Raw genomic sequence first — 14,688 nt, forward strand, 5'->3', positions numbered from 1 at the left:
TGAATAATTATCCATTTGAAATAAATGAATAAGTAAGAAATAGTAAAAAAGAGTATCACATTTGTTCTGGAAAAAGACAGAAGTTTGTCTTTTGCATAAATGTCACATATCCCAAATAAACAGACTAAGATTTTTTATAATTCTAACCACTCACATTCCTCAAAACAAATATTAATAATGGTGGTCAGAGACTTTCATATTAATTTTTCAGAGTAAAATACATATCAGAAAACAAATTGTCTAATATTTTGGAGCCAAGTTTCCAGTATAGTTGGAATCAGATAATTAAACACAGAAAAAACAAAAGCTTTTCATTGACCTCATGGAATGCAAAGTGTAAAGAGCATGGCTATTTTGTGAGATAAGTGGATGTCAGGGCACAATCAGTTATTAGAGAACAAGTGCTACTTTTCCAGAATTCAGAACTGTTTTTTAAACATTATAGAGTTCAGAAGATTTATTTTCAAGGTAATTTGTTTTCTTTTCCTGTGTTTCTTAAATTGCCATTGCTTATTGTATTGCTTTTGGTCAGTTCCTGCCACAGACATTGAACCTGTAACTCTGAGAACCGAGGCTCCCTGGACAACATTAGGTAATGACCTTTTATGTTGTTAAGCAGGTGTGTTTTCTGCTCATTGTCCAGTCAACTCCATTACTGTCTTGGTCAAAGGCTTTTCTCTTCCCTAAGATTTTCTCATCATCGTCTCTTGTCTTTCAACTAGATTCCTCACTTTGAATGTACTGAAGATGTCTAAAATGAGTCACTTGCTTAGAATATAAGCCTGTTTGCAGCAGGTGCAAGGCATCTATCTCCCACACTATCCAGCTTTATTAATACTTTGCAGAGCCTGAGATTCTGCTTACTGTTCTGTGGTAAAACTGAATTTAAAATACAATTAATAGTGTCTGCCCCATAAACATCATTTATAACTCTGCGTCCATCAACAGAAAGTTGTTTTAAGACATGCAGTGTGTTTTTGCTGTCTACCAAGGATTTTAAGAAATGAAGTGTGCTTTTTCTGGTCATGTTTAATGGGATGTATGCCTAAGTGAAGTCTCATCTCAGTACATTCTCCCCAAAGTTGATGAGCCTAGGTCCCTCTCAAACGTCACATGTACATGCGACACTTCTGACTTCCCTTGGGTCATGGTCACCTTTGAAAATCTGACACCAGCAATAAGGATATAATGCTTTTGGGTTATTCAAATAATGTTATATAGTCTTTTTCAAAAGAACTGTTAGGAGACCCCCCCAAAATTACTTTTGCATATGAATGACAAAGAAAATTTTGAAATAAAGAGATAAGTTTCTGAAGACTCAAGAACATCTAGCAAAATTTTAGAAAACCTAGAGCCTTGTATAAATTCTCTTTTAGTTTCTGGATACATATGATATTAACCAGTTTCCTTTCTTCAGCTCCAAAAATGTCACAACGACCAAGAACACGTCGTCCGGGTCCCAAACCTCCAAAACGTTCCAAACATAAAACCACTCCAAGCCCAGAGGCACCTCAGACTGCACTAGGTAAATATATGGTTCCTCGTGCCTGTGGAACCTCATCAGATGTGATACTAGGGTGGCAGTTTAACTTTTCACCTAATAAACCCTGTGACCCTTAAGAGTGAAGGCCCTAGTCAATACTTGTGACTTCCTCCCACTGTTGGTATCTTCTTGGTACCTATGTATTTTACTTGCTTCTTTGACCATCGAGTTACATTTTTCTCTGTGATTCTGGCAAAATTCATTTTCAAGAGAATTTGATGACTTTTCTCATGTGCTTAACGTTTCTTTTTAGAATGACTTTTGTCATTTCTTGCTACAGACATTGAATCTGTTGCTCCTGGGACATCTTTAGGTAATGATTCTTTATGTCCTTCAGCGAGAGCTTTTTCATATTCATTGTCAAACCTATCTGTGGTGCTATATAGAGAAGGTCATAATTTGTCATCCTATTACAGTGTTCATCTTAAAATATAAAAGCTTTCTTTCTAACAGAAATGGGTAGGGACTTGATTCAGGATAGCTCTCTACTCCATAGCCTGCCACAAAATTGCATCTTGTTGAGCTGAGTCTGTTTGAACAGAGCTGAGGTCCAAATGTGATTATCTATATATTCCTTTCTTAGACCACCAGTACAGTCTCAATTATAATTCCATGATGTTTCTTAAGTAGCTCACTTTGTACATTCCAACTTCTACATAACTTTTTTTTTTACTTTGTTGCTGTTTCAGTGAACTTTGTATACTGCATTGTAGTAAATCATGAAGGGAAAATTTTTTCAAGCCTAGTTAGTTTAAATTTAAGTGAATACTATAGGGTGCTTTGAACTTCTCTCACACCATCATAGTTTGGCAGTGATTTGTAATCAGTATTGGATTAAGGACATTTTCAAGAAAATGAGAGTTTCTCATGTTTATTTCTTCAACATAATTGTAATGTAATTTTTAATCTCAGGAGAACTCTTAATTCTAAATGAAAGCCTATTAATATACTAAAGGACAAAATTTCAAGCCAAACTAATAAACTTTTCTCCACTTAAAGGAACTTTGACAAGTTTAGAAAGCTTAGAGCCATGTTATATCACACAATTCACAGTTTACGGCACCATCTGCACTGTATTAATGCTAAATTTTCTTTCTTCAGCTCCAACAACAATCACAAAGAGACCCCGTCGCCCACATCCCAAACCTAAAATCACACCCCATCCAGAAGTGCCTCAGGCTGCACTGGGTAAATATGTGGTTTCTGTTTTAGAAATTCAAGTAGTCTACCCAAGTTGGGACCCTAAATTCTATGCACATAATTGGTGCATGCCCTATATATCTATTAAGAGTAACCTACTAGTTAGGAGAATATGAGATATCTGAGTACCCCGTGCTTCCTTTATCGGAATCTTCCCCATACTGTTTCTTTTACTTACTTTTCTTATTATTTGATTCCATATGTATCTTAAAGATAAAGCTTGCTCCGTCAAGTACTGAGCCTACACAATCAACTCAACTACTTTTATTAATCCTTTCTAAGTTCCCATTACCATATCAGCAGCCATGAGATACATAAGAAATAGGAAGTATGTTTTATTTCCCAATTGATTTGTACTATAATTATAAACAAAAGCTGCTCCTGCATTAAACAAGTAGAAAATAATATAAGGCATGCTTATATGAATATAAAATAAATTCTCAAATGGTACAATTGCTGTATTTTAGGGCTGTGGTAAATATTTGCCAAGAGCAGAAAAAAACAATCCAGGATAATTAGAAAGAAATCAATATAGAATTTGGCCTAATGGAAGACACACAGGGAGTGTGTTGAAGCTGTCATCCCAGACAGAGGAAGCTTGTTGATGCCTTTCTATTAAATGGGTTCATAGGATGAATTAAAGGAGTTGAGGGGAGTCTGGGATGTCTACTCAAGAGTTTAAATTTGATCCAGTGGGCTTAGAGTCCTTTTTCTGCACCAAACCATGCTTTTTCTATTCTTAGACTGAAGATCCCTAATCTAACATGCCACAAACTGAGAGGTTGTTCCTCACCTTATTCTTGGGTTGGCCAAACAGTTTAAGTTTCTCTGTATGATGGCGGTAGTAGTGCCTAGTTGTTTTTAACTTCATTCAAAACAATTTTGCTAGATTATATTATGACAGCTGTCATATCAGCATTCATTAAAATAAAACATCAAAATTGGTGAATTTTTGTACAGCCATTTTAGTATTCAAGATGGAAAAATATATGCAACATTTTCAGTGTCAATAGCTTTATTATTTCAAGAAAAGTAGAAATGCAACTGAAACACACAAAAAAAGATTTGTGCAGTGTATGGAAAAGGTGCTGTGACTGATTGAATGTGTCAAAAGTGGTTACTGAAGTTTCTTGGTACTATTGATATTTTTACCAAATAATTATCTGATATGGGTCTGTCTTATGCATTGGAAGATGTTTAGCAGCACCCCTGACTTCTACCCACTGGAAGCCAATAGCAGGAGATAGCCAACATACTCAAAATATGCAAATTAATAGTTATTGGTGAAAATGAAAAATGTGTTTTCTTTTATGGAAAAAAAAATACAAACTTTTGGCCAACTCAATATATTAAATGCCATTATTTTTACTAAGGATTCTCTTAGTGAGTATAGTCTCAGCTTCCTTTTGCCTATCTGTTGTATGTGTAGTAGACAGACCCTAGGTAACACCCTACTTCCCACCCCACTTCACCTCCCACCCCCATAGTTCCTGCCTCTTTGTGTTAAAATGTTTGTGTAATCCATCTTTCCCCTCCCCTTCCCTCCTCTCCCTTAGAACATTGTTTTTACTGGCAAGAGGAATTTTCTGACATTTCTTGCATTCACAAAAATCTCTGGTTTCTTTTTATTATTTTTGATCAGTTCCTGCCACAATCTTTGAACCAGTTATTCTTACAACTGAGGCTCCAGGAACAACACTAGGTAATGACACATTATGTTCATCGACATCTGCTTTTCCTGCTCATTTCACACCCATTTCATCACACTCATAACTACAGCTCTTCCCGCTTCACAGGACTTCTGTGTCATCCTCTGTTTTCATCCAATTACTTCTTAATATATTGAAGAGTATTAAAGCAACTCATTTGCTTTAAGAAAGCCAAGTATAACAAGTATAGTCGTACTCATAGCTTCTAGAACTAAAATACTATTAACCAGAAATTTTCATCCTTTAACTCCCAAAGTGCCTCAATGAACTCATCATCCACATCCCAAATCTAAGACCTCACCAAGTCCTCATGCACCTCAGACTGAACTGGGTAAATGTGTAGGTCCTGGAGAAGGAATCTTGGCAGCCCACCCCAGTCGGGGCCAGGGAAAGTGAAGGGACAAGTCAGGGTCAGCAGCTGCTGCCACTGCACAGTAGCCTTGAGGACACAGTTGGAGAAGCCTTAGGTGGTAGCCAAATTCCTTATACTTGGGGAATTGGAATCTTCTCTCTAAATGTCTCTTTAATTCTTATTTGATTCTCCTGATTCTTTATTCTGCTGCTTGGAGTTAAATGTTCTGAAAATATCAATTAAGTCCTTCTGATCTAGTGTATCAATTAAGCCCACTGTTTCATTGCTGATTTTCTATCTGGAAGATCTATCCATTGATGTCAAGGGGGGGGGGTTAAAATCACCTATTGTGACTGTATTACTGTCAATCTCTCCCTTTGTATTCATCCTTTAAATATTGAATTTGTATTGTGAACTGAAACAACTATAGAATGACATATATTTGAGCAAATAGAAAATTATTTCTTGGTAACTATAAAAGTTGTGTAAATTATAGTAAGGACCTAGGGCCAGAGTTAGCAAACATTTTCTATAGAGGGTTAGATAGTAAATATTTGGGGTCTTTGGGGGCCATGTAGTCTTTGTTGCATATTTTTCTTTTATCCCTTCTTTCTGTTGTTGTTGCTTGTTTGTTTTTACAACTGCTTAAAATAAGAAAGGAAAATCATTCTTTGCTCTCACAGGCTGTTTGAAAACAAGCCATGGGCAAGATTTGGTGCATGGGCCATAGTTAATGGGGGAAGGGAGTGAAGAAGTACAGAAAGGAAGTATATGTGTAGAAGTCAGTGAGAGGAGGCTGAGGCTTCTCTGACCAACAGCTGCCAGGCTTCTAAGTGTTGATAAGAGCATTTCATTGAGGTTGCTGCAGCTAAATGGGCCTGTACAACCAGTTGAAAAGGGGTTTTGAATGTTGGACTTAGGGGGTTAGATTTCATGTAATAATCATCAGTACCATATATGTTCAGGCTTTCCCTAAGCACTGGACAGAGGGATAGATACCCTGCTACACTGCAGACTGACTGCTCTATTAAGTACTTCTGTGTTCTCTTTCCAAAGATGAGTTTTCAGCATGATGCGTATGTTCGACTTTAGTGTGTTACTTAGACTAGAATCATCAAAGTGAGTAAGAAACTTCAGGGGAGCTTCATAAGGATAGCGATCTGAGTACAAAGATAGTCTCTAAGTGCTTAATTGGTACCTGAATGCAGACACCATATCGCTCAACTTAGAGGGTTAATAGTGTTTGCTTTGTACCCCTGACACATTATTACTTTGGTACAATTTTTTCAAAGTGAATGTTCTGAAAATATATAAATGTTTATCATTTCACTGATTTTTTAAAATTATTATTTTTGGTTAGCTCCTGATACAGTCCTTGAACCAGTTACCCCTTTAAAAGAGGCTCCAGGGACAGAATTTGGTAATGCCACTTTCTTTTTTTCTTTTTTTTTTTTATATGTTTTTTATTGATTATATTGTTACAACAGTTCCAATTTTCTCCCCCTTGCTCCCCTCCCCCAGCAATCCCCCCCCAAGTCCATACCCCTGGTTCATAAAAATTAACTATCCCCCCCCCTCCCAAATATTAGGACCCTTTGTAATCTTGTAAAGGACAATGGGCGAAGGTCTCAAGCTCCTCTAGCTGCTTCAAGCTGGACATGGTCGTCGTCCTACCTACCCTTGGGTCCAGAAAACCCTAATAAGAGTGGCGGTGTGGAGGGGAGGGTGGCCTTCCCACATGGGGAAGGATCGTGCAGACTCCAGGTCAGTTGGCTGTCTCCGGTCAACGGCGTGCTTGGTTTAACAGGCTGGTGTCCTTGTTGTGTTCTGGGGGCAACAGATTTGGCGAAAAGGGTTAAAAGACATCATTCAATCCATAACTACTAGATGACAAAAGGCAGGGATTAATTTTTCAATGTTCCATATTAGGAAAAAAAAAAGAGGGGGCTTCTTTGTAAGAAGGTGTGCTAGGCACATCTCACCTGTCCAAAACCCTTTTGCCCATTATACTTAGTTTGGGCTGAGGTAAATAGTTTAGGTTTTCCCCCTCTCAGACCTCTGGGCCTTTTCTGTCCAAGCCATTAGGATAGAAAAGAGAAGCAAATGCTTTTTTGCTCATTGTCAAATCCATTCCATTCTGTTGCCATTTAATTACATTTTTCATCTTAGGAGTTGAACATGCATAAAACAAGTTACCTTTTGTTCTTAAGAGAGCCATGCCTAAATCTAGTTCGGGATAGCTTCTTGCCCTGTAACTTTAAAATTTTTTCATGCCACCTTATATTTTAAGACTAACCAGAGTGCTCTGTTAAGGTAAATTACATATATTTATAGGAGTGCCTGCTCTTGAGCTATGATAATCATGCAGTAATAAGAAAGTTTTATTATACATTCTTTGTACATCTACTTTTTTATCTGCCTGGTTTTTCAGTTGTTTTGTTAACATTTGGGTAATATGTTTTTAGTGATTTGTCTAACAGATAATGTGATCAAGGTCCATACATTGAAATGTCCAGCTCCATCCTTAAGGTTAATTTGACCCCCCTTTACTCTCCACCATAGTCTAGAAATTATTCTTAACTTTTTTGATGTAGTCGGGTAACTCTAGGGTAATGTAAAAAATACAAATATGACTCTCTGAATTAAATACTTTATTTTTATGTCAATTTTGCACCCCCACCCCACCATATCTTCAATAACAAAAGAAGATACAGTATCATAGTATGGGCAAATTTTTCTCACTGCAAAACTCAGTAAAATCTATCAAGCTTTGGAAAACTTAAGGATATTTTTTAAGTGCTATAATTTTCAGAACCAGAAACTTTAAAGTAACTGAACATTCTCTTTTTCCACCTCCAAAACATTCAAATGGCATGTCATTAGCTACATAAACTTAACACTACACCATGTCCAGATGCACCTGAAATTACACCAGATGAAGGCAGAGTCCTTGGTTAAAAGAGCACAGAAGCCAGTCACTGATTGCGAATGTAAATCCACATAACCTCTAGTGAAAGAATCATAAAGAGTCCTTCCCCCTTCAGGGTTAACTAGTTTATATTTGGAGGAGACATAATTGGTCCTCTAACTCTTGAGTACTAGGAGACATGTTTTACTTCTCAGTTTCCAAGCTAATTGAGCACAAAATTTTTTCCTGCATGAAAAACCTAGAGAATGAGAATAAGGCAGGGTGTTTTTGCAAATTCAAGCTTCTTCTTGAGTCCATGAACATTAAGTGTTAGACACATCACATAAGGTCTTAAAGAAGTAAAAAATCCATTTGGGCTTCAGTAAGGTAGGAACAGAGTTTGGGCCTTGATATCACAATAGATGAAGAGGTGAGAGGGAACGAAGGTGAAAAAAATAGGATATGTGTAGAGACAACCAGAGGCGGAAGAGATCCTGCTTCTTCTGTTGTCAAAGTGTTTTTATTGGTGATTCTGCATTTGGATGACTCTATGGGAAATTGAAAGAGGCTGATATTGTTCTCACAGGCATGAGAAATCTCTTCTTTCCACACTGAATTAAATTTTCCCTACATTGAGAGTGGATGGACACTAAACAGGGACCAAAAGTAATGACTGTCTCATGAGATGAAGAAGTCCATAACTACAGTTTGGCCAAATCTGGACAAAACAATTGATTTCCTTTTGTATTAGTTTGCTAGAGCAGCTATAGCAAAATGCTACAGACTGGGTGGCTTAAACAACAGAAATCTATTTCTTACAACTCTGCCGGCTGGAAGTCTAAGATCAAGGTGTCAGAAAGTTCAATTTCTACCAAGGCCTCTCTGCTTGGCTTGCAGATGGCCACCATCTTGCTATGTCCTCACATGGTCTTTTCTCTGTGTGCAGGGGTCCCTCTTCTCTCTTCTTTTCTCTTCTTATAAGGATATCAGTCCTATTAGGTTAGGTCCACAACCTTAACACTTCATTTAACCTTAATTGTCTCTTTATAGGCCCCATCTCCAAATACAGTCACATTGGAAATTAAGGCTTCATGTGAACTTTAGGGAGACACAACTAAGTCCATAATTCCCTTCATCCAGAAATTTTTAAAAATGAAATTATTCTAGAGGTGATAGTATACTGGCAAGAGTCATTTTTAAAAAACTTTTATCCTTTCAGTTCCTGTTACAGGCATTGAACCTGTTACCTTTACAACTGAGACCTCTGGGACAACACTAGGTAATGACCCTGTGCCCTTCACCAAGGTTTTTCTTCTCATCACATAGTCCATTCAATCTCCATTCCTGTAACATGGATTTTCCTTCTTTATGCGACAGCCACCATCATTCTCTCTTGCCATTCAATCACTTCCTTCATCTGAAGAGTATGGAAGCCTCTTAAAAACAAGTTTCCTATTGTTTTTATGAGAGCAGGCATGAGCTTAGTCCAAAACATTTACCTGTCATGAACTGCATTTAAAATTGTCATGTTATCTTGTGCTACCTTGAATAGTGTTCTGTGTTAAAGATAAATTTAAAACAAATTGGAGTCTGTTTCTTATTTAAGCTGATTTTCAATAATAGCTACCCTATGTTCCTTTGCACACCTAAGTTACTAGACTTTTAAAAAACTGTTTACATGTTATGCTGTTTCTTGGTGCTTTAAGTACTAATATGGTTTATTACTAATTTGACAAATAAGCAATCACCCAAATCTGAAATTTTAAATTACAAGCCTCATCCTTAGTATGACCCTAACTTTTTTTTCCCTTGCACCAGTGTTGAGCTCTCCTTCTTGATCATTTAGTTCCCATGAAAAAATGCTCTAAGCATCTGATTATAAATGCTAATATTCATGACTTGAATGAGTGATTTCACTATATTTATGAGTTTTCCCCCAAAGTAGTCTCAATGGTAAAAGAAGACACACTGGCATAAAATGAGTAAAAAATTTAAACTACAGAACATTTTCTGGAAATTTAGGAAATCTAACATGTTTTGGAAGAACCTCCCTTTAGTAGCAAGAGCTCTAAGACCCAGAGTAACACAAGACTTTTCTTTCTTCAGCTACCAAAGCATCAAAAAGACCCCGCCGTCCACGTCCCAGACCTAAAACCACACCGAGCTCTCAAGTACCTCAGACCAAACTGGGTAACTGTGTGATTCCTTGGTTTAAGAATGAGCCCTAGTAACCTAGTGAGGACCCAAGGCAGTGCCAAGCTTTTGTGTTCTCTAAGTGTGAGGCCATGAGGCATAGTCAGTAATGTCCCCTCTTCCCCAGGTGTCAAGGAGAATATGACTGTGCGAGATACCATGGGTGCCAGAATACTTTATTATTTCTATGTGAGAATCTTCATTGATATTCATATAGTATATTTCTTGCTATCAAATTTCATTCAAGTCCTAAAACTTTTTCTAGCAGAGCCAATATTCAGTTCAAGTAAATAAATATTTCTGGACCAATATTGGCAACCATGGGTGATATGTCAGCTGTAGGAAACCAATTTTATTTCTAAAACAATCAAGCTGAGTACATGTTTGCATGATACAAATTTTAAATATTGATCTTGCAAATAAAAGATCAAGGTGAATTGGACTTAGACCTTGGACCTGGACCCGCTACAGGATATGAGTGAATGGAGGGAAGAGTGAACCAACAGAAGGACTGGACATGTGGATGGAGTAGGGGTTGGGACAGCCATAAAGGAAGTCTAGTCTGAAACAGACCGTCCTACTTCTAGATAATCAAAACATTGCTGTTGATGATGTGGCATTTGGAATGGTCCATCTAGACAGAGTTGAAAAGGACTTTGAGGACCTGACTCAAGCTTAGATTGGATTCAGAAACATCAAGTCTCTTCACTTTTTCTGGGCTTATACCAGACATATGCTCTACTGAGTATGACAGACCAAGTGACTATCTTTATTTTGCTCTCTTAGCTATGGTTTGTTCCTGCAAGATCAATATAGTACACTTCAATAATTAATTTGTATATCTATTTCAAAGTTATAAAGTCTGTTCATTCATGTTGACTTAAACATAGTAAGTATTCATGTTCAGCTGCCATAGAGGTACACATTGATCAGATTTTTTAAATAGACAGTTTCTTTTCTATGTGTAGATTAGAAAATAAACTTAGAGCTTTTCATACCAGTTAGAATCTATGAATTAAAACCTAGGAGAATTTAATGCTGACTTCCTTAAAATACTAAAATAGCTCAAAAGTGAATCCTGAAACTGTGAATATAATTTGGCTAAGTCTTCAAGAAACAGACACCTACTCTTTTTTCTCAGTTATTTTTTTCTTTGTTTCTGTAGAAGGATTGTGTACAAGTAAAGTTGTTTGGATGCGAATGTTCTAATTTTTCATGTATTTTAAAATCTCTTTGGGTTACTGTATTTTTTGGGCAGTTCCTGATACAGTCCTTGAACCTGTCACTCTTAGACCACAGGCCCCAGGAACAACATTAGGTAATGATAACCTGTGTTTTCAATGTCTTACTCTGATTATTGTAAAATTCAGAGTTTCATCTTGCTTCATATGACAATAGTGTCATCCTTTGTGTCCATTCATTTACAATATTCTTAAAATTATTAAAACTGGTAGAACAATTTATCTATTGTTTTTAATATAACCAGTCATGCATTAGGACATTTATTTGCCATGTAACCTATTGACATTCTGTCTTGACAATCTGTGTTTTGTTTAGTAGATAGTATTTGTAGTAAAACTGGATTTAAAGCATATCATGGCTCTCTACCTCCTATCTTGAAAGATAAGCCATTAACAGCCATCATAGGGTCAAGAGGATTCATTATTGCATATCTACATTCCCACCTTTTTTTCTATTTGCATACTATATAGTTGTTCTTATTTTAATAGTTATGTAGAAAATAAGCCCAAAATTGAAAGATTAAATTATAAATCTCAGATTTGGTATGACTGTCATTATCCATTAAAATTTAACAGGCAGTTCTTAACCTTTTTGTTTCCCAACAAGCTGTCCTATGAGACTTTGATTATAATTAATAATCTTTATAATGAAAAAGGCAAATATCTAGAGTGGAAAATTTATAGAGTCATGTTTTGGCCTCCAATAGCTTCCAGAACTGTAGATAATGTAATTATATAGTAACCCATGACTTTCTTCCTTCAGTTTCCAAACCATCACAACGCACAGGTCGTCCATGTCCCAGACCAAAAACTACACGACGTCCTGAAACACCTGAGTCCAAACCAGGTAAACATATGTTCCTGGTTTAGAGTCCCAGCAGCCTGACCCCACAGGATCTCAAGAGTAACATTTGGAGCAGAGAAAGGTAGATTAAGAAAGAATAGAGTCTTGAAATCACTGTAGTACATGGATGAGTAAAAAGATGGTAAGGAATAAAATCAGGAAAAGTAGAGTAAAATAGAGACTAACAGAAGAAAAAGCCTAACCATAATGCTAGTATAGAGGATGCCTGATTTGCAGGTGGTAGTCAACACTTTTCTGGGTCTAGATCAGTCCATGAACTTTCATGGTGGCAATCCTTAGGCACCTGATGTAGCAGCTGAGATTTGATTCAATAGACAGCAAGCTCTTCTTTGCACATAACGACATGCTCTTTCTTAGCCAAGAATAGAGAAATACCTTATTCAATTCAGCATGCTAAGGCCTCAGTCTTTCCAAAGATAAGTTCTTAGCAAACCCACACATCCTCCTTTGGCTTATTAGTTAGAATTAGATAATCGAAGAAAGAGGAATAAGGAAATAAGTACCTGACTTCGGTATGGCTACATTTTAGAAAATAAACTGTATTCTTGTCTAGTTTAATAGTTTTTAAAAGTTGCTATATAGTTCTAGAAACTGTGTTATACTACTAAGATTCATTTTTGAAGTAAATGCTTGCATTTTCTTTCATTTAAAACAGTTTGGTTTATTTTTAATACTTTTGGTCAGTTTCTACTGCAGACTTTGAACCTGTTACATTCAGAACTGAGGCCTGGGTAACAACACAAGGTAATCACAAATTGCAATCCTCAGGAAGTGCTTCCCTTTTCATTGTCAGACTCATTCCATCAACATCGTAACTGCAGGTTCTTCTGCTTCTTAAGGCTACATCATCATCCTTTGTTGTCACTCAATTTTATTCTTCATTATAAAAGTATTGAAGATCTAATTCTTAAACCAAATTATCCTTTATTTTTGTGAGAGTGATGCATGAACCTAACTCAAGTCATCTGTTATGCATAAAACCATCTGAAATTTTGTCATTTTGTGTGTTTTTAACCAATGTTTTCTTAAAACTGGGTTTAAAAAGCAATTCTCTTGACTCTTAACAACTATTATTGTGTCCAGGAATTTCTCTGTGGCTCTGAAAGTCTCCTTTAAAAAAAAAAAAGCTATGTGACATTTGTTCTTTGTTGACATTTGAGTTAATTATGTGGTCTTATTTAGTTCACTGTCAAAGCCTGTATGTGGGTATCACCACCACTATATTTTAGCATTGATTCTTACCCTTTTTATTCAGTAGAGGAGTACTACAGATGATTTTTCACTTCTTGAATTAGTAATTTTATATATGACTCATTTCTAATAAATTTTCAATTGTAAAAAAGGACTATTATATTATGGGGTGAAAGTTTCCAATTAAAAAGTTAAAAAGACACACTTCCTAAAATATAAGGAAATCTAATAAGTTTTAGGAAATCTAGAGCCACGTACCATGCTCTCCGTAGCTTCTCAGCTACAGACTCTGTAGTAACTGAAGGTTTTCTTTCTTCAGCTCCTAAACCATCAAAACGGACCCGTCGTCCACGTCCCAAACCTAAAACCACACCAACTACTGAGGCACCTCAAACCAAACTGGGTAAATGTGCATTTCTGGTTAAGAGACTGAGTCCTAGTGGCTTTGGGGAGTCTGGGGTTGGGGTTCACAGTGGGAGTGCAGGCACAAGATCAGATGCTGCTGCTCCCACTGTTAAGTTAGCAAAGGAAATCATGGTTGGGGGAGACATGTGTTCCACCTGAATTCCTTGTACTTTCTGCATAAAGATATCTTTTAATAGGTATTTTATTTACTTCATTATATTATTTTATTAAAGAAAAAAATATATTAAATAGAACCAAGCATTTTTAATTCCAGAAACAAACATTGATACCCCCTACAGCTGCTGTGAGGGTATCACAAAAGTAGGTGGCTGGCTTTTACTTCTCAATCTGTAGTAAAGTCAAAACCTCCCCTGATATGAAACATTTAAAGATTGAACCAAGGCAGTGGAAATCTAGCTTGATGTTTGCAGAGGTCATAAATATCTATGAGCTTAGAGAGAGAGAAGTTTCTGAAGGACAGGAATAAGGAGTTGGAAAAGAATTTGGGTCTTAAAATCATAAAAATGAACAGCATCAGAAAGAAAGGGGGTATAGAGACCAACCAGAGAGCACAGATATCTGGGAAAGGGGGGGGTTCCTTCTTCTAAGTGATTATGATAGTGCTGTGTTGAAGCTGATCTGCCTCCAACGCCCCGGTTCAGTTGGAAATTCTCTGTCCTGCAGAGGTTTCAGGACCATGGTGGAGAAACAAATTTATCCAGGACACTGTATTTTGTCTGGAGAGGTGGGAGGTAGCTAATCTCCCTAGAGGAGAAGAGCACAAGATTCCCATTCCCCTTGCCTTTTATTGAGAAAGGTATGCATGGGAGGTACAAGGTCAGAATTCATAAATCATCAGCTTTTAAGCAACTGGATTACAGTTGACAGTTACTGATTATAGATATCAATATAGAGAACACAGTGACCAGTCCCTGTCAGGATCTATTAAACATCTTGATGCCACACTGGCATTAGGTGCAAGGTTCCATAAATTCTTTGCTACAGACTGTTTATAGTTAACTAAGAGATAAGAAAAGCAGTGCAAGCTCTAAAGCATAATATGCATTCTTTAAACCCAGTT

At 36.8% G+C, this 14,688-nt stretch overlaps 1 protein-coding gene across 1 annotated transcript in view; it reads left to right on the plus strand.

The window, feature by feature from the left end:
* Positions 1-14,688, plus strand: part of ABI3BP (ABI family member 3 binding protein) — a 266,911-nt gene that overhangs the window by 157,924 nt on the left and 94,299 nt on the right. The window contains exons 28-37 of the mRNA XM_090276076.1: positions 533-592; positions 1,418-1,525; positions 2,645-2,731; positions 4,386-4,445; positions 8,932-8,991; positions 9,819-9,902; positions 11,164-11,223; positions 11,910-11,993; positions 12,696-12,755; positions 13,522-13,605. Of these exons, the coding sequence (XP_090132202.1) occupies positions 533-592; positions 1,418-1,525; positions 2,645-2,731; positions 4,386-4,445; positions 8,932-8,991; positions 9,819-9,902; positions 11,164-11,223; positions 11,910-11,993; positions 12,696-12,755; positions 13,522-13,605 (747 nt within the window). The remainder of the gene's footprint in view (positions 1-532; positions 593-1,417; positions 1,526-2,644; positions 2,732-4,385; positions 4,446-8,931; positions 8,992-9,818; positions 9,903-11,163; positions 11,224-11,909; positions 11,994-12,695; positions 12,756-13,521; positions 13,606-14,688) is intronic.

The sequence above is a fragment of the Furipterus horrens genome, unplaced genomic scaffold (assembly GCF_987537825.1).
Source record: "Furipterus horrens unplaced genomic scaffold, mFurHor1.1.pri manual_scaffold_1, whole genome shotgun sequence".
Classification (NCBI taxonomy): Eukaryota; Metazoa; Chordata; class Mammalia; order Chiroptera; family Furipteridae; genus Furipterus; species Furipterus horrens.